The 20,273-nt window shown below is 36.4% G+C and overlaps 2 protein-coding genes across 12 annotated transcripts in view; both read left to right on the forward strand.

Annotated features, from left to right (window-relative positions):
- Positions 1-8,494, forward strand: part of LOC138181414 (tyrosine-protein phosphatase non-receptor type 13) — a 149,921-nt gene extending 141,427 nt beyond the window's left edge. For 3 of the 11 annotated variants that reach the window (XM_069116171.1, XM_069116172.1, XM_069116173.1), the window contains exons 11-18: positions 135-273; positions 744-1,561; positions 1,938-2,029; positions 2,609-3,204; positions 4,345-4,591; positions 4,977-5,222; positions 5,286-5,463; positions 6,302-6,748. In XM_069116171.1, the coding sequence (XP_068972272.1) occupies positions 135-273; positions 744-1,561; positions 1,938-2,029; positions 2,609-3,204; positions 4,345-4,591; positions 4,977-5,222; positions 5,286-5,463; positions 6,302-6,566 (2,581 nt within the window). In that variant the 3' untranslated portion in view covers positions 6,567-6,748. Of the gene's footprint in view, positions 1-134; positions 274-743; positions 1,562-1,937; positions 2,030-2,608; positions 3,205-4,344; positions 4,627-4,976; positions 5,223-5,285; positions 5,464-5,542; positions 6,263-6,301; positions 6,749-8,365 lie in introns of those variants that run through there. The other 8 variants (XR_011173511.1, XR_011173510.1, XM_069116174.1 and 5 more) reach the window with 8 other exon arrangements.
- On the forward strand, positions 8,332-19,916 carry LOC138181480 (dentin sialophosphoprotein-like). Its single transcript, XM_069116299.1, has 3 exons — positions 8,332-12,516; positions 13,043-13,076; positions 17,377-19,916. Exons 1-3 carry the CDS (start codon positions 8,332-8,334, stop codon positions 17,463-17,465), a joined length of 4,308 nt encoding a protein of 1,435 aa, XP_068972400.1. The 3' UTR covers positions 17,466-19,916.
- The last annotated feature ends 357 nt before the right edge of the window (positions 19,917-20,273 follow it).

Here is a 20,273-nt window from a genome sequence, read left to right on the forward strand (position 1 = left end):
TTTACTTTACATGTAATATAATTGTGCATTTTCCAAAAGTATTTCAATCTATCGATGACAGTTTCTGAATGACAGTGGAGTATGCACATATTTTTGCATGTAGGAGATTAATCAATTACGAATTACCTGTTTAGGAGTTGGATATCGAAGCATCTATTATATTTGCAAATACGACGATGTATATTGGAGCAACAGCTGGTGTGCCCGTATCCTGAGTTAATTAATCTCACTGGATTGGCTCTTCAGGCTGAATTTGGGAATTATAACGCGAACGTGAGTAAACTTGCCATTCATTGTTTCTAAGAATATCGCTGGAATGTAATATCAATTACGAAATGACCATGCGATATTGATTGTCGACACGAGGAAAGTAATACAGTGAAAATGGATATGATGAATATGAGTTATCGGTAATTCACATCTGCAGATATAAACGAAACCATTACGAAGAAATTTCCGGATGTGTTTGTATTCGTACAAGTTTGATATAAAATGTGATCGATGCAAATTACAATTCTCATAATGATTATTTATTAATACGATATTAGTACAATATTTCCACATATTATTCATTCATAAAAAAAAGAAAAATAAAAAAAAAATAAGTGAAAGAAGATCTTCAAAATCTTCACCTTGTTAAAATGTCGATCAAGCGCATAAAAGATTCTTCATTAGTATCCTCATTTCCGTCCCATCATCTTCGAATCATTTCAGCTCGATAACGCGCTACTTTCTCTGACTAGGAACACGGTTGCGGTGATTACTTCCTGCTGGAACACTATGTTCCGGAGTCACTGATTCTGAATATAGATCAGCACCAATCTCAAATCATCAACGAAGGAGCGGAAGCTCTCCGTGCCCGTCTTCACCAGGCACATCGCGATAGACGTGGCTTGGACTCGAACAAAGCTGAGGAGATGTTCATAACTCACGCACAAACCCTTCCAGATTATGGTTCTCACTATTACATTGCCACCGTGGACTCTAAGGAACTGGAGAAGGTAATGGCACAGCAAAGGAAGAGAAAGTCGACCGATAACCACGACACGTCCGAGGAATTGCTCGATTCCAGCGAGAATATTTATAGCCAAGATGGCAGACAGGAATATCTTCGTGGTCGAATTGAAATTTCTCGATTGGGATCTTGCGAGAATATTCCAAAGATCCCATATGACGAACGAAAACCTGCTGGATTGACCAAGAGCGCCACCTCGAACGACATTTATGGAGCTTACAAGTCTAAGTATCGCGTAGAAGCTTGCAACAACAACAACATCAATAACGTAAATAATAATAATAATAATAATAATAATAATAAACTAAATCACGATGGAAAGAGCAGCAAAGGTGGAAAGAAGAAGACTGAGAGCAACGTTTGGTTAGCCATCCATGCTCAGGGATTGAAGTTGTTCGAAAGAGGAGAGCCAAGAGAAAGGATCAAGCTGGCGCAGTTTCAATGGAAGGATATTCAGACGTTGAGCTACAGTAAAAGCTGTCTGGTGGTCTATAGCAAGGTGAATGGGAAACGATGCAAGTTCAAACTCAGAATGGACCATCGAAAGTAAGCGTTCGTTTAATTAATTATTTGCTCGGTTAGGTAGGAATGTCAGGTCGGCGTTGAATGACGATTCATTTTGCTTAAGTGAAAAATGGGAGAACGTGGGTCGTATTGGCGTGTTACATATTAAAGCGTTTTTCGTTACGAATGAACGTGATTAAAAAAAGGAGATTGTTGAAGTTTTTGGGTAAATTCAATTAGATTATTGGGAAAAAGTTTATTCGAATGAAGATATTGTATGGAATGTATCCGTTGAAAAGCCAAGCGATAGACACGAACGAAGTTTCTCCAAGTTTCCGTACTTGAATGGAATTTAAAAGAAGATTTAATGTACGGCTCTCGCGTAGGCCTCGAGTTTCAAAGTATTTTTGTTTTACAGAAGTTACTTCGCTTTCAAGCTCACCTCTTTGCACCATCAGTTCTTCTTAAGGCTGCGTTCGGAATTTACGTCGCTACAGGGACTTGCGAAAGGTACGTCTTAACTTTCTCATATATGTTATGTTTCTGCTTTTTGATGTATTATAGAATAGAGTAGTTATAAAGGTTTTTCTTAACACTCGTCTTCTTATGAAATTAACGAGCTAAAAAAGAAAAGTCGGATTTAATTCATAATTAAATATGATAAGTTTATTTAATAACTGAAATACTAATCGGTGGATTATATTGTTCTAAAGAAGAGTAAATACATTCTTAGTTGCTAATTAAACCTCTTTTGTGACAATTTTGCTAACTTACAAGCATGCATTAAAATTGAATGAAAAAGTTGCGTTAAAATATTTAAATAAAAGGAAACAAATAATAACTCGTGTATAAAATGTATGTATGCTTCTAACACTTCAATTTTACGTCGATTTTACAACAACATCTTTTAAACAAAATTCTACTTCTTGTAAGTATCACGAATTGCGAATAACTTACACTTGATACAGTTGATACAGATATGTTTGTTATTTAACAAAAGCTGCTCCAATTAAAAAAGAAAGAACTATTTTCATTTCAATGTCTGCTTCAAAATGATCAGTGTAACATAGAGTATGAAATATTTTTCAGAATTCGGTGTTCCTACGACAATCGAAGCAAAGGCCTCGCCATCAAAGTCAAAGTCTCACGATAGTAAAACGAAAATAGCCATAGCGAACACCGTGAAGAATGCGCAGCTGAGGTCGAATTATTCGATGCAGCTGGAGGAATACCAGAACAAAGAGAATGAGAATCCACAGAAAGATATCGCGGTGCCAAAGACGAAAGATACTCTTCGCGAACCCGGTTTCTACTCGTCTGAAGAAGATGCGCTTTACGCGCAAGTGAACGTGCGGTTGGAACCAGAAGGAGAGTCCCGTGATACGGAAGACGAGTCAGAAAGAAGCCTGACGAGTCCCAACGAGCCGTTCTCGCTAGAAGTAAAGGAAATGAAAAACGACGGGAAGATCTACAATCGTCCGCGAATAGAACTGGAAACTGAAACTGAATGTGGCTATTCGCTTCCTAAGATCATGTCATCGAACGACGTAGATCAATTAGAGAAACCGGATAATCCTGAAGTATTGTATGCTGCGATCAACAAAGTTGGAGTCTCAAGGAAGAACGAGTTTCCTGTTCCGGATGAGGTATGGGACGTGTCGGACGTGAAGAAATCGTTACACAAGGTAGATCGACTTTCTATTATTTTTGTTATAATATGGAAAAGGTTGACTTTTATGTTTCCTCGTATAATCTTTCCTCTTTTAACAAAGGATATATCGAGTGTAAAACACTGATATTGCAAATGCTAGTTCCTAGAACTTAATTTCTGTTCATGAATTTTTCATTAGAAATTTTCTTATGAATATTACGTTTATAACATTCATGAATTTCATTGGATGACTTTTATCGGAATAAAAGTGCAACTTCCTGGATTTATTATTTCTTTGTAATAGTCTTATATCTTTGAAGCTAAGAGATTGAAATATTAAAGTACATACTTTTTTTAAATCGGTCAGTGCTGTGAAAATTAGAAAATTAATAAAGGCTTTCATATATATATAATAAAATATTGAAAATATATGCAATAAGTGACAAATGAAACCCTCTTATAAGTAATAACGAACTTGTAAAAATGAAGAAAATCTAGGAAATTATTAGCAAATAAATAACATTTTTATGAACTATTGTATCGTTCTAAAGCTTCGACTATAATAAATTTGACATTATAATAAAAATCTTCGATTTGGTACGAAAAATTTCAATACTATTCTCATCTACGTTATCCTCTACGTTTCTCAATTATTGTTCTGGTTAATTTGGTATTTGTTTTATTAGATTTTCTATCTATTGCTATTTAATTCCATGCATATTCTATTACGGATAATTTCACGAATCATATTCACTTTTGATAAATTTGTGGACTATTTAATTGACCGAAAAATTTTTTAACGTCCTTTTTAAACCAAATATTTATCAAGAGTCAATATATATTAATTAATTTTTTCTTTAACTCTAACAAATTGGTTTTGATAATTTTTGCTACTTGTTTTAGGTCGTCGTCTTGCATAAATATAAAATTCTGACTATTAATCGTTTATCTTATGATCTGTAACAATTATTATGTTTCGTATAATCAGTAGAAGATGCTTTAATATTGGTATATATAATACCTTTAATGGGAGTGTTTCTAATTGACTAGTATTTACTTCCAAGAATGATAGAAAAGTTCAATATATTTTGTTTCGTGTATTTCCAATGTAACTTAGCTTTTTTTATGAAAATTAATCAATATCGGAATCGAAATGCCTTTATATCTGTTTTAGATGAAGACTTCAAGTTTACCGAATTACGGAACATCCAGACAATCGGGAGGTTATCGGACGCCGAGTTTGCCACGTCGTCTAGGGGTAAAAATGGGAACACGAGCGATCTATAGCAGCCTCGTGCAGAAAGACACCGCCCTTACCGACGACATGGAGTCGCTATCATTAAAATCAGACACGGAGTCTTCGATTCAGTCATTGTCCGCACGATCAACGGAATCTCCTCTACCGGAAGCATATGTGCTCAGTTAGTAACATTTCTACTTCGACTAGGTTTTTCAAGTGTTAACAATTATCATTCGAACCTATATTTAAACGTATACAACAATTAACAAATTTTTAATACAACGCTATGTTATCGATACATATTGTATCATCATCGTACTATATATTATTCCTATATTTAATTGCATTTCTTGAAATCAATCGCGTTATGTAATTCACTAAATCAGATAACATATACAACATAAGATATTTTATCTTCTTAATCCTATATCTCAAGAAATTACGGAATTCTGCAAACATATTAATTTCAATATAAAAATATCTCTTCGAACATGATGCATTTCATCATCATGCAAGGATTATATGATTTGTAAATTTAAATTTTGTATGATTTCTATTTCCAACAGACGCTGACATCCGTACAGATGACGAGACGTTCCGTGTGCCGGAAGACGAGTCGATGTCCGCTTCCTTAGCAGCGCGTCTTGAAGAGTTGTCGTTTGCCGAGGAACGAATCCTGCAGACGATTAAGTTGGAAAGGGGCCATGGTGGCAGCATAGGGTTGCAAGTGACAGAGGGTAACGATGGTGGCGTCTATGTCCAAGCGGTGTCGGTAGGAGGATCGGCCGATATGGCCGGAAACGTGAACAAAGGTAAGATTGAAGCGCCATTCTTTACCGGAGCTGCCTTAATTCGGAAAAACTTATTGATCGCAGGCGATCGCATCGTAGCGATAAACGGGCAGAATTTATTGCATTTGCGGTATGAAGACGCTCTGAAGATGCTGCAGAGCTCGTCCGATACGATCGAGCTGGTCCTCTCTCAACCTACTTCCCGTAAAAACGCAACCTCCAGAAAGAATCACGAACAACCTGCGGAAAATAACTATTTGGAGTGAGTATGAAGATGTTCCTTTCCTTGAATTTTACTTCATCTTTTACGTTTTTTTAATTAAATTTAATTTTAATATTAGCTAAGTGAGGGAGCAGTTGCGTCTGAAATGAAAATAAATTTTCTTGTTTACGTGGAAGAATTTTCAGTTGAAGAGGTTGATTCTTTCATTGCGACTGGGTGATGTAGAACTTTATATTGTGAATTTGTTACATTATTTTTAATTCGTTTCAAGTAAAGTAATCAAGTGAAAGATCCCAGTGCTCTGTTTCGCTATGTACTTAATTTTAACGAGAATGGAAGCAAAATTTTGGGTCTGTACTTAATAGTTTTAAACACATACGGTATATTATAAACGGACTGTTGATTATTCTTGGTATGTAGGTTATCTTTGAAATTTGAAATTCTCTAGATATCATGCTCTAAACTCTGGAAAAATATTACAGCATATGATATAGCAGAGAATGTAATGCGGTACGCGTTGGAATTTCTCAACCAACCACATTTTGTCGTTTCTGGAAAACATAAACGAGGATAGCCTAGAAAATTAAAAAAGAAATTAAACGCGTTATTTTGTGCAAACAGAATATTCATATAATAAAATATATAATAATGCTGCAAATGTGCATATATTTGAAAAATATGTATTAAGACAAATATTAAACAATTACATGCGTTTTATTTAATCGGTATATATTAATATAAGAGTTAATTAAATTAGTAAGTTGAACACGGGGAGAAACTCAATGTATACGATAGAATGGCTTTTCAGTGTCTGATTGAACAGTGTGTATATTGATTTTTCAAGCAAACTTTATAAGTACGCTTTCATTGATTTCAGTGACATCAGATTCGACGTGTCCTCGGAAGCAGATACGTCGAGCATGACAAACAAATGGCTCGTTCAAAGGACCACCGACGTTGCATCTGTGCAAAACACCTCAAGCGCGTACAGCAGTGCCGCATCGAGCGCAATGGGTAATCACAATGCAAACAGCCTATACATGGCCGATCTTGTCGATAATGATGCACTTAAGTCCGCAAGTATGCTGCTCAGTATAGAGGACTTCGACGTCAGCAGGACGAGTCGCCAAGTTTTTATTTAATCGTCGATAAAGAAAGTTAGTACTTACTCTACAAACCCATTTTTACCTAACACGCATGCTACTTTTGTTACTGTGCACTCAATGGGTACTTAATTGCAGTGAAACAATTTATATGCATTTTGATTTTCGTGTGCTGTTCTGATACGTATTATATCGAAAGTTTTAGTTGAGAATACTATTAAAATAACAAATTATATTTTATTACAACTTGGATAATACAGCGTAAAGTGCAACTTATGAATCTCTTGCCTTCTAAATTATAAAAGATAAAGAAGTGTAAAATAGAGGATAAATAAATACTTTCGAGACCAATTTATGTTTACATATTGTTACATAAATTCGTAAACATATATATGCATATGTGTATTTTTAAATGTATAATTTATTATCTATAAGAAAAAAACATTATTTATTACGTATAACTGTAATCAATACTTCATCGATGTAACATAAAAATACCATTAGTATTCGAATTAAAATGTAGGGATTGAAATTTTCTAAAAGAAATATTAAATACTAAACAGTATTTAATTTCCTTTTACGTAGTCTTGCATACTGAATGTTTAAAAGGTATTTGTAATTTTCTTCAATCGTTCCCTTGGTCTTTAAATTTCGATTTTCCAATCAAGCTAGTGGGCGCTTATACTTGCAAAATCGTATAGCAAACACCATTAAGGTCATTATGTCCATTATGTCGAACTTAGCAGCATCCACCACGTAACCTAATCGAATTGTTTTTATCCGTTTAGCGGACGAAGCCTTGCTCAGAGTTCGAGGCGGCACTATTTGCTGCTTTTTTCTATTTGCGCGTTTAATACGAACCGTCACGTCAGTTCTGTCCTTTAGTTGTCAAGGGAAGTTCATATTAGGCAGTAGTCTTTTGTCAATAAAAATTTAATAATTTGCAACTTTCTTCAGTTTATTCCACGTGGTTCATCGAATACATTTTAATTCAATTTTTGAAGATTATCTACAACATGAAGTTCAATTCCATCCGTTCGAATTTCTGAATGCTTTAAATAAAAAGAATGTTTGGATATAGAAAAGATCTTACGAAGATATATGTCATGCAAATTTAACTTCGAATCTACATCTTATCTGTACATTTAAACTCGATGCTTTCTATGTACAAACAAAAATTAGAATTTAATGCCGGAAAGAAAAACGTATTTTATAAAAGGATTAGAATAATTAACAGATATATCAATCTACTGATATATCGACAATGAAAAGGCTCTCTTACCAAAAGCAAACTCAGTACCTGGCTAGCTCTGTCACATCCGGGTTTGAGATCGATTTTAGAATTTCGCCTGTCGTCTTATTAGGGTCTTCTTTCATTCAATAGGAAACTTAAACTTGGCAGCATTAGTGAATCACTGTTATTGACTTCGCGGTAGAGAGAGGGGTAGAGAATGCTCTGTCATTTGTAGGGAATCAGCTTTAGTATCCCTCGGACGGTCTAACACCGTAGTTAGCCACGCGTTTCCGTACTCCAAAATTTCTCCCTAAATATCAACGAATTGTGCTTCGACCAATCTCTACCATGCGCGAATGCGAATCCCATGAATCATTACCATAAACTCTCTTTTGTTCCCAAACTGACACGTGGTCTCTGTATTATAGTATATACCAAGTGAACAGTTTACCTTATCTTTGATAAGTTTGGCAAATTGTGCGACGAAATCAAAGCTTCAGACTGACACAAGTGACCATACACGTCAGTGAGGAACGATAGAGCCAAGCATCATTGACATTTGCCAGTGTCATGCACACCAACGTCCGATCAATCGTTGTTCCAGGTACAGAATCTGTCAGCAGTACACCGCCAGTCCCACCGAGACGGAAGAAGCGCAAAGCGAAGCTCGCGGTAATTGCAAAATCTCCGAAAGGAACGTCACCGACTCGACTCAGGAAACCAGACAAAAAGCGTTTGGCGCCACCGCCTCCGCCGCCTCCGCCGCGAGCAGTCCGAAGGATCAAATCTCACGTCGACAAAGATCAGGCAGAAGAAAGGACGTCGAACTCGCAGACAGTAGGCGATGCGGAAGAAACGCTAAATAGTCTAAGTTCGAACGAGACGGGGGAAACTTCTCAGCCGTCGTCTTTGCAGTTCGAGGATGCTGACTCGGTACGGATCGAGAAAGCGAGTAAAGATGAAAACGAGAAAGACGACAAGTGCGGTTCAAGCAGTGAGACAAAGTCGCCGCACAAACGTCCGTTTGTATTCGAGACTTTCACTAGGAAGGAGACCAACAAGTACCCGCCGCTGTTCTTCACTTTGAACGATTTTCAAAATGTGATGTCCAACACGCTGCAGCGTGAAGACGATTTTAATGACGAGCCTTCTGCGAATTTCGACAGCTCCTTTCACGATTCCTTTCGCAACTCCCTTCGCAACTCCTTTCGCGAATTCTTCGAGAAATCGTTAGACGACGAGGAGGACGACTTGTGTTTCCGTGTGACCACCACTAACCTTCCATTCGAGAAATGTTTGGACACATGGACCGCTACATTCGCCGATCGTTTGATCGAGAATTTCGACGTACCGAGTCGTTTTATTTTCGAAGATTACATCGATAGAAGTAACAAGGTAAATGTCCGACGATCGGCTGGCCCGATGTGTTACGACAGCTTTGAAGAGGAACCAACGGTACCTCGGTTGACCAAAGTGAGGTTCGTGATCGAGTCACCTAGCTCGTCGACTTCAGATCACGAATTGAACAACGATGGCGAGACCACGTGCGACAGTTTGCAAAATATCGATCCCCTGACAGATGAGCAGGAGGTCAGCTGGAATCGTGGTTCTTCCGTGAAATTGACTGAGGTCACGGACGATATGGAGTGCACGGACATGAATAAGGCTTTTGGCCAGGTACAAGATTTCCAGGAGGATCATGACGAGTTCGGTGACGTACCTTTTAGTTCCATTTTGAGAACAGGGGACAGTTTGGATCGGTGGTATTCCGTGGACGATGCCACGAATTTTGTAAGGGCGATCGATAAGGGATCTTTCGGTCAGGACGATCGTGGTATTTCCAACGATCCGATCGGCGCTTCGATCGGGCACGATTCGCATGCCGATTCCCTTTGTTCCGAGGGAAAACTAAAAGTCGCGGACGTCAGCGAAGCGGAGTCGAGTTTAATCAAGTTGAAAGCGGAATGCCGTTTTGTGTTGGCTGAGGTTAGAGACGATTGTTCGGAAAGGCCGCCCGAGGACAACGATTTTGCGCGGGCTTCAAATAACTACACTGCTGCAAATAACGTGGGAGACAATAAAAAGTATCACGATGAAAAGGATTTGACGAGTGAAGCTTCTGAAAATGAAAACATCAATGTAAAACGCGAAGAAATCATTTCTGTCGGTACCAATGCGATTGCGAATAACTTTGATTGGAATTTGGAATTAATAAGAAATGAGATAAACGTCAATTTTGTTCAGGAAGATTCGATAATTCGTAGAGACAAGTATCTAAGGACTGAAATTAATGAAGAACAATCGACAATAAGCGAGACAAAAGTCTTTGATCAGCAAATAATAAAAGACAAAGTAGAGAATAACGTTTTGAAAAAACATTTATTATCAAATAGAACAGAGACTGATATTAGCGAGGAAGTGTCGTCAGCTGAAGAGGATATGGAAATTGACAAACAGCAATTACAAACGGATTCAGTCGATAAATCCACGGGGGAGTACAGAAGAAAGATTTTCGTAAACGAATCGCTTCGAAATATAATAAATCGTTGTGATTTCACGTCGAATGACTTTGCGGACGACAGTGAAGATTCTGATGTGCAAGACGATAATTTGGACACTGGCGATATTTCTTTAGGTGAGAGCGAGAGAAATTTCAAGGGCTTAATTACTAAAGGCGACACGAGACAGGAGACGAAGGATATTCCAGTTAGCCAAAGTAATAAAAAATTACAAGATAATTTTGTAGGTAACGAATCATTCGAAAAAAGGAAAGGGATCACTAACCCGGTTAATATTCAACGAAACTCTTTTCTGGTAAATATGTTGTCGGAGGATACAGATCAGATATGGACGAGCTGTGAAATCATTGCTGTTCTCCCAAAATCACTAGCGAAGAGCGAAGTATCGATTTCGAAAGATGAAGAAGGAAAGAAATTGGCAAACCGATTAAACGAGTCGATAAAAATGGATTCAGAGATCCAGAAAATTTTACAAGAGTCTAAAGCGCCGTTGGAAAGGATAGAAACCACTTTACCAAAGCCGACAACGGTTAAGAAGATTGTCGAAACGAGCAAGAAAACCACCGGTGAGGCGAAGTGCGATGTATTGAACGAATTGCTCTGCAATTTCAGTAACATTAAATTGAAACCGGTGAACGACGAGAAGAGAAGTGCCGCTGAAAGTCATCCGCGAGTAAAAACTTCTTCTCGGCAAGAGAACGATAAGGAGAGAATCGAATCTATGTCAGATAGCCGTACACAGCGTTTGAAAGATTGTAACGGTAATTCTTCTGTTGAGACCAAGGAAACGAGCGACGAGTCGATGAATCTCGAAGCAGCCACTTCTTCGGTTAAGCAGTGGCAGTATGCTGTCTCTTTGACGACGAGGAAAGTTCAAGATGACCGGAACAAGAGTAACGATTCACAAAAACGGTCTGAAGGATCCCAAAATAATACTGCGAATAGTACAGAATCCGTGAAACCGACAGAGAGCAGCGAGATTTTAGCAGATCGTAAAGAAGAGTCTCGAGAAATAGATGTAAACAGAGTCGGAAGAACGGTTAAGCAGTGGCAGTATGCTGCTTCTCTGACGACGAGTAACTATATTCCAGATGACCGGAATAAAGATATCGAATCACAGGAGAGGTCTGAAGATTTTCAAGATGATATCAGCTTTGTGACCAATACTGTGAATAGAATAAACAGAGTCGAAAGAACCACGAACGAGAATTACTCGGAATTATCGAGGAACATGAACGAAGTTCTCGTCGAACCGACCAAAAACGATACTGTTAGAAGAGTGTCCGACGACGAAGCAGGAAGAGGAGGAGCAAGCTCCGTGGAATGTCTGCAGATGGTAGGCTGCAGCGCAAAGACTGACGAGTCGCATAATCGTGGCGCGTACGCGCGACAGTTAGAGTTAAGCAAGAGTATGAGTAGCGGCGACAAGAGTGCCATAGCTAGGAGGATTTCTCGACCCCATTGTAATAATAATGACAATAACAGGGCCGTAACACCCGTAGCTGTAAGTGATGACCAATCCCGCGACACTGTAACGATAACCCCTGGTAGAGTTAGGAGCTTCATTAAGTACTACGAGATTCAACGCGAGGCGACGACCGACGATGATTCTAAAACTAACGATAGAGTAGATAAGGACCCGATGCCCGAACACCAATCGGTGATCAGCATCTGTAGGGGACTGGAAGCGAGGGCCATCGAGGCAAAGTTCTTCGAAGCGCAGAAAAAGGATAATTCTAAGTCGTTGGACACGATGAAAAAGGATGATTATCGTGGGCTAATAGCGGACCAAGATGTCGAAAGATCGATCGGTTCAGCGAGGAAAGAAGGAAAGTGTGCTGCGATCGTAGAAAAGTTTGAAACAGAGAACTCGAGTCGATTAAATGCTCGTATTGCGAATACAGAAGATGATTATGTGGAGATGATGAAGCAGATACACTTGTCACCGAAGTCCATCGGTGATTCATGTGCGCATTCTGGAACAGTTAGGAGAAAGAAGTCGGTGAAATTTCAAGGTGGTTTCACCGTGATCGGTACGAAAGATCCTGACGAGAATGGTACCGCGGGGAGTCCTGCGGCTCAGGATACGAAATTGTTGGATAAGAAGAAGAATCTCGACAGACTGACGCTGGAGGGTAGTGTTCTTGCCGAGAAAGTAGATTTTGGCGTTGAACAACTTGGAGAATTGCTGGACGCTGACTCGCGTTCTTTGGAGAAACGACAAACTGATGCTGAGGTGAGTGAAGGATTTAATTGGAATAAAATGTTCATTAAGGGACGTAGAAAGGTTCTTTCTACCTCTTTTGGTAATCCTAGAATTGAATTTCCTGTCCTTTTCTGTTTCTTCATCTTCTCGACTTCATCTTAACTTGTTGGTATTATAATAGCGTTTTGTGTGTTAGATGTAAGAAAGGACTTTATTATTCGGATTGAGATATGTTAACATCTTGTACTGCGCATTTAAGATGTCGATATTTGATCTTCAAATTACTTTTACGACAATATTAATATATTCTTTAAATTTATTCGATAATCTGTGTAAAATTGTATGTGAATGAAAAAATTAATACGATCTAATTAACGATCGCTAGAAGTTTGTTCAAGCGTGAAAGGTAGTTTCTATAACAAATATCTATAACAAATGTAATGAAAGTTTGAATGACAGTTGTTAATTAATCGAAGTTACATACTAAAATTACGTTCATTTTAAATTGCAAACGCGCTCGACGAAATAATAATCTGCTTAACTTTTCCTCCTACAGATACAAGCCGCAGCGAAATGTGAGGAATGTTCAGGTATTAATCGCTTCGTTCCAAAACCAGAAACCCCACGCCTCGTATTTTATTGTACTGTATAGTTAAAACCGTAGCTTCTAAATGTCGTCGTCGTCGTTTTCCCGAATCTCGGCGAGATTTCACCGCGACGTTTCGTAGCGTCATAGCTAAATTCAATCTTTTCCACACTGTTTCTTACGTGTTTTAACTGAAGAACAGATTTCCCGCTGTTTCGCGAGAACCTGCGCAGAATTCCATTCTCTCGCAAACAAAACACTGAAACAATTTTTGTCAATTTATCATTATTAGAGATTTTATTTGATGTTATGATTTATTGAAATTATGAAATAATTTGAAACGAACTGTCGTGAAATTATAGGGCTTCGGAAAATATCAAAAAATAGGAAATGTATCAGACTACTAAAACATTTCTTGGCACAAATCGCGCATGTATGAACTTTATGTTTCAATGGAAGATTTTTTCAATGAAAAATTTGAATGTATTTTCATATTTTGATAATCTTACCGTTGTCAAATGAAGTTGGAGCAGAATGATATAATTTTGTGTATTTCCCATATAAAGATCACAGGCGAGAAACACAATAAATTCTTTTTTATTGATTTCGTGCTATTGACGTCGTTTGGTGGTTAAAGTTTGGGGTTCTGTAAAAAGCCAACGGTATAGCTAATATTATAACAATCGATATCTCGGAAAGTTCAAATCGCTAGCAAAGATACATATTTAATTTTAAAAGCAAATAAAAACACGTCGGATTACGATGCAACATATTAAATTAATGAATTAAATGAAGAAAATTGCTCACTCTTAACGGCAAACAACGCGTGACTTACCATACTTCTTCATATTACAATTCAACAAAATCAAAACGAAATACAATATCAACTCTAATTCTGTTAATGTCAAGCGGTATTCTAAGAAACATTTATCAGTTGATATTGTTACAAACGTTTTAACTTTACATCTTAATCCAAGCTCAATTTCACTACATTAAAATGTCCAATATATAGCCTCCAATAGTCACAGTCTTCCAATCGACCAAATCAAAACATTACGAACTATTACAAATTACCTTCGTGTTTCTATCAATCACAGGAAAAAGTACGAAACGATCTTTTCCTAAATCACAGTAACGGTCGTTTGTTCTTAAAGAATAACCGAATATAACAACCAGCGATGAAACGATATCAGTCAACGAACAGAGGTACATAGATCGCCAATTCGCAAAGAGTAATCGCGTGTTTCCAAACGGTTTGCCATGTCCTACGAAGGAAAGAGTTCGACAAAGTTTCGTTGGGTTAAGGTTAAGCCACTCGTTCGACACACATTTCGACTAACGCGGAAGGACAGATCGCGACTAGCAAATGTTCCGTTTCTCCCGGAAGGATTTAGAGTTATCGTGGATCCGATGGATAAACAGATTTTTCGGTCAACCGCATTAGCCAGTTCGTGAAATGTCTTTTCCTAGCGGATTTATTCGATTCTGCCCGCATTTGGCGCGTCGCAGCTTTTTCTCCTAATTTCTTGCATCATTTTGACCGACTTATTTTACGTGTTTTCGGATAATGGGGCTTCGCTAGATTTACGGCCCCCTCAACGAGGCCGTAGAGCAAAAAGCGCCGACGCGATTTGTGGCTTTGCTCGAATTGGCTGTTTCTTGCGTAACGTGACGTTTCCGGGATGGAAAACTTTGTGAAACTCTTTCGAATGGAGTGGAACGCGGCAATGAGTAGATTTGTATGATTTTCTGGATTTTTCATGGTGTCGATGATTGTGATTAGGTTGTACATCTTTATGGCTTCATGGGAAATTTGAAGACGAAAAAACGTATAGTGTTCATAGTACAGAAATACGTGCAAGATATTCAGAGTATAGTACAAAATATTCAAAGTAAATACGATATAAGGTAAATACAAAATGAAGATAGTAACAAAATGCGTTACATGTTTATTCTACGTTTGAACACTGTTTCTGGAAGGACAATACGTTTAACGACTATGTAACAATGGGCAATTTATTCACCCAATTATAGATGAAAAGAATTTCGTATTGCAAGCGATTAAAACCAATATTAGCTCGATCTACGTTTCCCAAATTGTAATGGGACATTTGTGAAAGGTTCTATTCCAGATGTTTCGTTCAGTTGTATTTGCATTAGCTTGCAACGTTCAAACCGCGGTCTGTGCTCGAAATGTTTTAGTAAATTATACTTCCTTCAAACACAAAATAAACAGAACAGTAAAACGCGTTACATACGTACTTTCTGACCGATCCAACATTTCTTTCTTTTGATTTCATTGTTCACAGACGCAGCAATCAGTGTAACAGACTATTAGCAATTCATTTTATCATAAATGAAATTTTATATTAATTTGTGTATAAACTTAGTCTGTCATATAAACTTTGGCAGTCGTAATATTTGATCAAGAATTCTTAAATTATCATTTTTAGAAAAGGGATCGATATTAAAATTTGATGTACCAGCAAACAAATTGTTGCGGTATAAAATCTAGAAAATAATGATCTATAGTAATTCTTAAAGACAAAAATATTAACGTTTAAAAAATTCACCTTATTATTTGTCAAACAATTATTTATATAGAAAATTAGGAAATTACAAAATTACAAATTACAAATGACAAACCTGTTACAGGATACTCTAGACGAAATAGTCCGCAGTAATTCCTAAATTCTCAACACGATATTCGTTGCAATATTCACTCCATTATTTAGAAAGAAAAAAAAACAAATTTGTACTTACCGAGTATTCTCGAAAGTACTTCATTAAACAAAGATCGAGCAAGACTTAACTGAGAAGGGAAAGCAATTACCGGAATGAAATAGGAAGCGGGAGAAGCGTCGCCGTATACAAGAAATCTGTTCTTCCGTTGAGCTCCTTTAGCGCGGTTAGTTTCCGTTCTCCAATTGACTTTTAGTCGTGTGTGTTTAACGAAACGGCAAACAGCTCTTAGCTCTGTTATTGTCGCAAACCTTCCTTGCGCGTCCTTGCATTAGGAGAACGTTGTTTTTTGGCGACATAGCGTATCGCAGGAACCGCGCGTGTATAACCCCATTATCCTGCATATATTGTGTAATTATAACGTAAAGGTGGAAGTAATTTACGTGGTAGAGTAGTGGCGAAATAATATACTTGTTGCGCTGTTTGTGTTACGTATACGTGTTCAGCTGATCAATTTAACACACATTTCGTATCCAGTGTCGTAAAAAGTACTTTCATTTCGGTGCTTACGAATGAATGTTATTTCTCAATGGACGAATGTTCTGTGTTCCGTGGACGAGATATTAAAATCTTAAAAAAAAAAAAAAAATAAAAATACACAAAAAGAAGGAAAAAGGAAGAAGATTGTAATACTTTACGTCTAATTCAGGATATACATAGTTTACGAAAGAATGTTTGTAATTAAGATGAGAGGTTGAAACATGAACTTTTCAGGTAATACTTGATAACAGTGTTTTCTTAATTAATTTTTTTGTTAGATAGGATCTTACGACAAATGTTGTCTTAAGTATGTGTATACCATAATATGTACATATTATACAAAGGTCGGATGAGCTTTTAATATGTTGAGTCTTTGAAAGCTTATATTATGTGTGAAATATAATTTAAATTGTATATTGGATAGAAGTTATTTTAGCATTATGATGTAATAGTCTTTTTGTTGTTTGAAACTTAATAATGAGCCAGAAAAAGCCTGGTCTATTAAAGTAGATTTTTTTCTTCATAGATTACTTTACACAAAGAAGCACCAAAAGACACATTACGATTTTTTAAGATACTATCACTACTGTAAGATATTATTATCCATTTGAAATATTATTAACATGATACGATATCTTTTCGATCGTTTAATTATCCAGATATTATTGTATCACTGTTGCTATTAATATTGCATTATTCTACAATTAAAGTAACATGTTCATAATTAAAACGCGAATGAAACGAATTTCTGCGTGAAGAATGTTCTTAACCCATAGAAAATCAATGCTGAATGCTACCAATAATTTTTTATCGAATCGTCATAAATAATATCAAATCGCATAATTTATTGCTGCTGTTCTCCTCATTTCGGATATCTTCTATTCACTTTTTTATTCATAAAAATAGAATATAAAATATAGAACATATATAGAGCAATAGAATTAAATACATAGAAATCAGATTATCAGATAACACCAAAGTGTAACTCGAATGTTACTTCATTAAGCTTCCTTTGAAAATTTCCTCTCCAAACTTCTTTTAACAACACAAACGAAAACAAATCAAATTCGATTGATTTTTAGGTATACTTTTCGATGGTGTCAGAATTTCGCGACAGCGCGGTGTCGTGGAAGGCCAGGTTTTTAGCAATCCGTGTAAAGTTCTCGGTTGATTTCAAATATGTCGAGCGTAACGGGATAGCAGAAAGTTTCTGACACTCGTGGCAGATCGAGTTAAAGGACGGTTCGAGTTCCGTCAAGTTCTTTTTGGCACGTTTGCCAGAATCAGACGCGTTTCAGCTGAGATCTGATACACGATTGAATCACGTGGATCTCGCTCCAGAAATATTCCATGATTTTCCACTTATACATAAGAATCTCGTAATGATATCATCGTTGTACTATTAGCATTTCTGCGATTAATATTTTTCCTTTAACATACGGCATGTCGAATTGTTTAAATACACGAGATGTTCAAACGTTTGGAATCCAAACTGAATACAATTTGATTTTAGAAAGTTGCCAAGTACTTGATCGTTGGAATATATTTTGAGTGAGATCGACTCGTTCAAACCGATCACAGTTTGTTCAAACTCACTCAAACGATCAAAATATGTTGCTGGATGTTTGAATTGCTTATCTTTTCGAGTTATTTGGACGTCTCAAATGACAAAAGTCTGATCGAGGAAATCATACGATCGGATAATAGAATGAAACGATGATGGAGAATACAAACGTATACAGATCGAAATGACAGTACTTTTTAAAGGATCGACACACGGAAGGTGATATGCATAGCGGACTTTTTTTTAAGCGTGCAATTCGTTGGCCAAATGAGACTTAACGCGGTGTGATTATGCAATCGTTTTATTTTTTCCTCTGTTGACTTATTGTAAGTATGATAATTTATCGTTTGCCCGAGTGCATTACTTTATACGACGTAGGAGAAGATTAACGATAACGAGAAGAATAACGTGTCGTCGATATAATAGAAATACGTAAATGGAATGCTTCATAAGACTTAGTATTATTATATACGCATGGCTCGATCCGTTTGTGTTCCTGCACGATGTAGATTTTGGATAAATGTCGGAGAAATCGATTTTCTTATCGAGTTTCCTTCGTTCCATATATTTCGTTCGACCGACTTTTGATCTTACTCGTTGCACATTTAAATTCCTTTCGTATGTGTGTGAACGTATCCATGAGCAGTTGAAATTAATAAAAAATTTGCCATTTTCGAATGGTAAAAATTTTGAGATGTTATTATAATTGTAGAAAATGATTTATGATAGTAAGATGTAGAAAAAACATCGATGTTAAAAGTTACATCGTTTTTATGTAAAATAGTACATGATTTCATTGTTGTATAAGTATCCATCATTTTATCACACGTTATAGGAAAACGTAATTAATAGAATAAGTATGGAAGTATTGATGCAAATGTATGAATTTATTACTTTTCTTTAGAATACTTTCTCTCACAATCAGAAAGCTACATATGTTGTATTTTATTCTGGAATGCATTATAATAATATCAAGATCAACAGTTGTACACCTCAAGTGTATGTAGTATGTACATGAAATTTATATCCACATGTAGATTGTGTAGATTGAACATTAAATCGTTTCAATTTTTACTTATAAACAGTGTAACGGTAAATCATCTTTTATTGCAAAGTATCAATTTAAATATTATTTAGATACATAATTATCAGAATTTCGGCAAAAGTTAGTGAATATTACGAAAGCAGGTCAATACAATTTTTACTAAGCTATTAACGTGCACATCGATTTCTTTTACTTTCAAACGACATCTACATTTAGCACGAAGGCAAGTGGATAAGTGACCGTGCATATATTTCTAGACACATATGTATATGTATATGTACTTGTACAAGATGAATGTGAGTATTATTACGCGATAACGATTCTGTAAAACGCAATGCGATTTACCCAATTGCCCCGTTGGTTATGCGATCTTTTATAAACTTTAATTTACATAGATAGGTAGCGTGAAGCACAGAAAGTGCGAGTCGTACGAGATTTGTCGCATTTAAGAGGATGTTACACGTAGCGATGCACTTGAAAACGCAGCTCGAAGAAGCAATAAGCCGCGATACATTTATTTCTTTTAACGCGACCTAGCTTTCTAAAGATTTATCATTAAGTAAAGATCAATTGGAGATTGTACATTTTATATAGTTGGAAAGTTTATGTCGATCAATTTTTAATTGTCTTCGTTTCATTATTTTATTTTTATTATGAAACATTGTACGTAATTCGTTTATCGATATCGGTATATTATTGAATGAGATTTATAGTATTTGAATAATTTTATTATATTGTAATTTTTAGAGATAAATTTTATTTTTGATTTATCTGTGCACGCATAATGATTTTTCTTTTTTATAATTGATTATAATATGTTGCATAATAGTGCCGTTTCTTACTACGAATACTTTGTTACGTTTATCGAGTCACGAGTTAGATTTGTATACAGGTTTTCGTGCATGTTGCAAACGACAGCGTTCGATAAAAATGTTCAGTCAAATGAAATGGTCATTATTGTATGATCGTTAAATGAATAGAATGTACATATCTGCAAAAAACAACAGAATAAATTGGAAATGACAAATTGGAAACGTCAATCATACATGAATAAAGTTCCAAAAATATTTGCGAATATTTTTAGAAAGTTATTGCGTACAAATTGTTCTATTGCAAAGAACGATATTTCCATAAAATTCTTTTTAGCATTGAGGTATCAGTTTGTTTTTCCGAACACGTTTATTATCGCTAAAGAAGATGTAATAAACTATATTTTGCGTTCTTTATGGAACAGTGGCAGAATAAAGCAGTCGACAAAGCGGAAATGAAAATGAAAATCAGAAAATCGACAAAAATGAATCCATCGTGCTCTCCTTTTCTGATCTTCGTGTGTAAATCACGAAGCTGTCGAATAAGTATCATTCGAATAT

Source organism: Bombus flavifrons, chromosome 7, assembly GCF_040668555.2.
Source record: "Bombus flavifrons isolate JBK064 chromosome 7, iyBomFlav1_principal, whole genome shotgun sequence".
Lineage (NCBI taxonomy): Eukaryota > Metazoa > Arthropoda > Insecta > Hymenoptera > Apidae > Bombus > Bombus flavifrons.

What these genes read in the sequence shown, in the direction of transcription:
- LOC138181480 (XM_069116299.1), top strand. Translation starts at nt 8,332, where the DNA reads ATGCACACCAACGTCCGATCAATCGTTGTTCCAGGTACAGAATCTGTC. An exon ending in AACGACAAACTGATGCTGAG is followed by an intron (nt 12,517 to 13,042) that starts GTGAGTGAAGGA and finishes TTCCTCCTACAG; the next exon opens with ATACAAGCCGCAGCGAAATG. An exon ending in GAAATGTGAGGAATGTTCAG is followed by an intron (nt 13,077 to 17,376) that starts GTATTAATCGCT and finishes ATTGATTTTTAG; the next exon opens with GTATACTTTTCGATGGTGTC.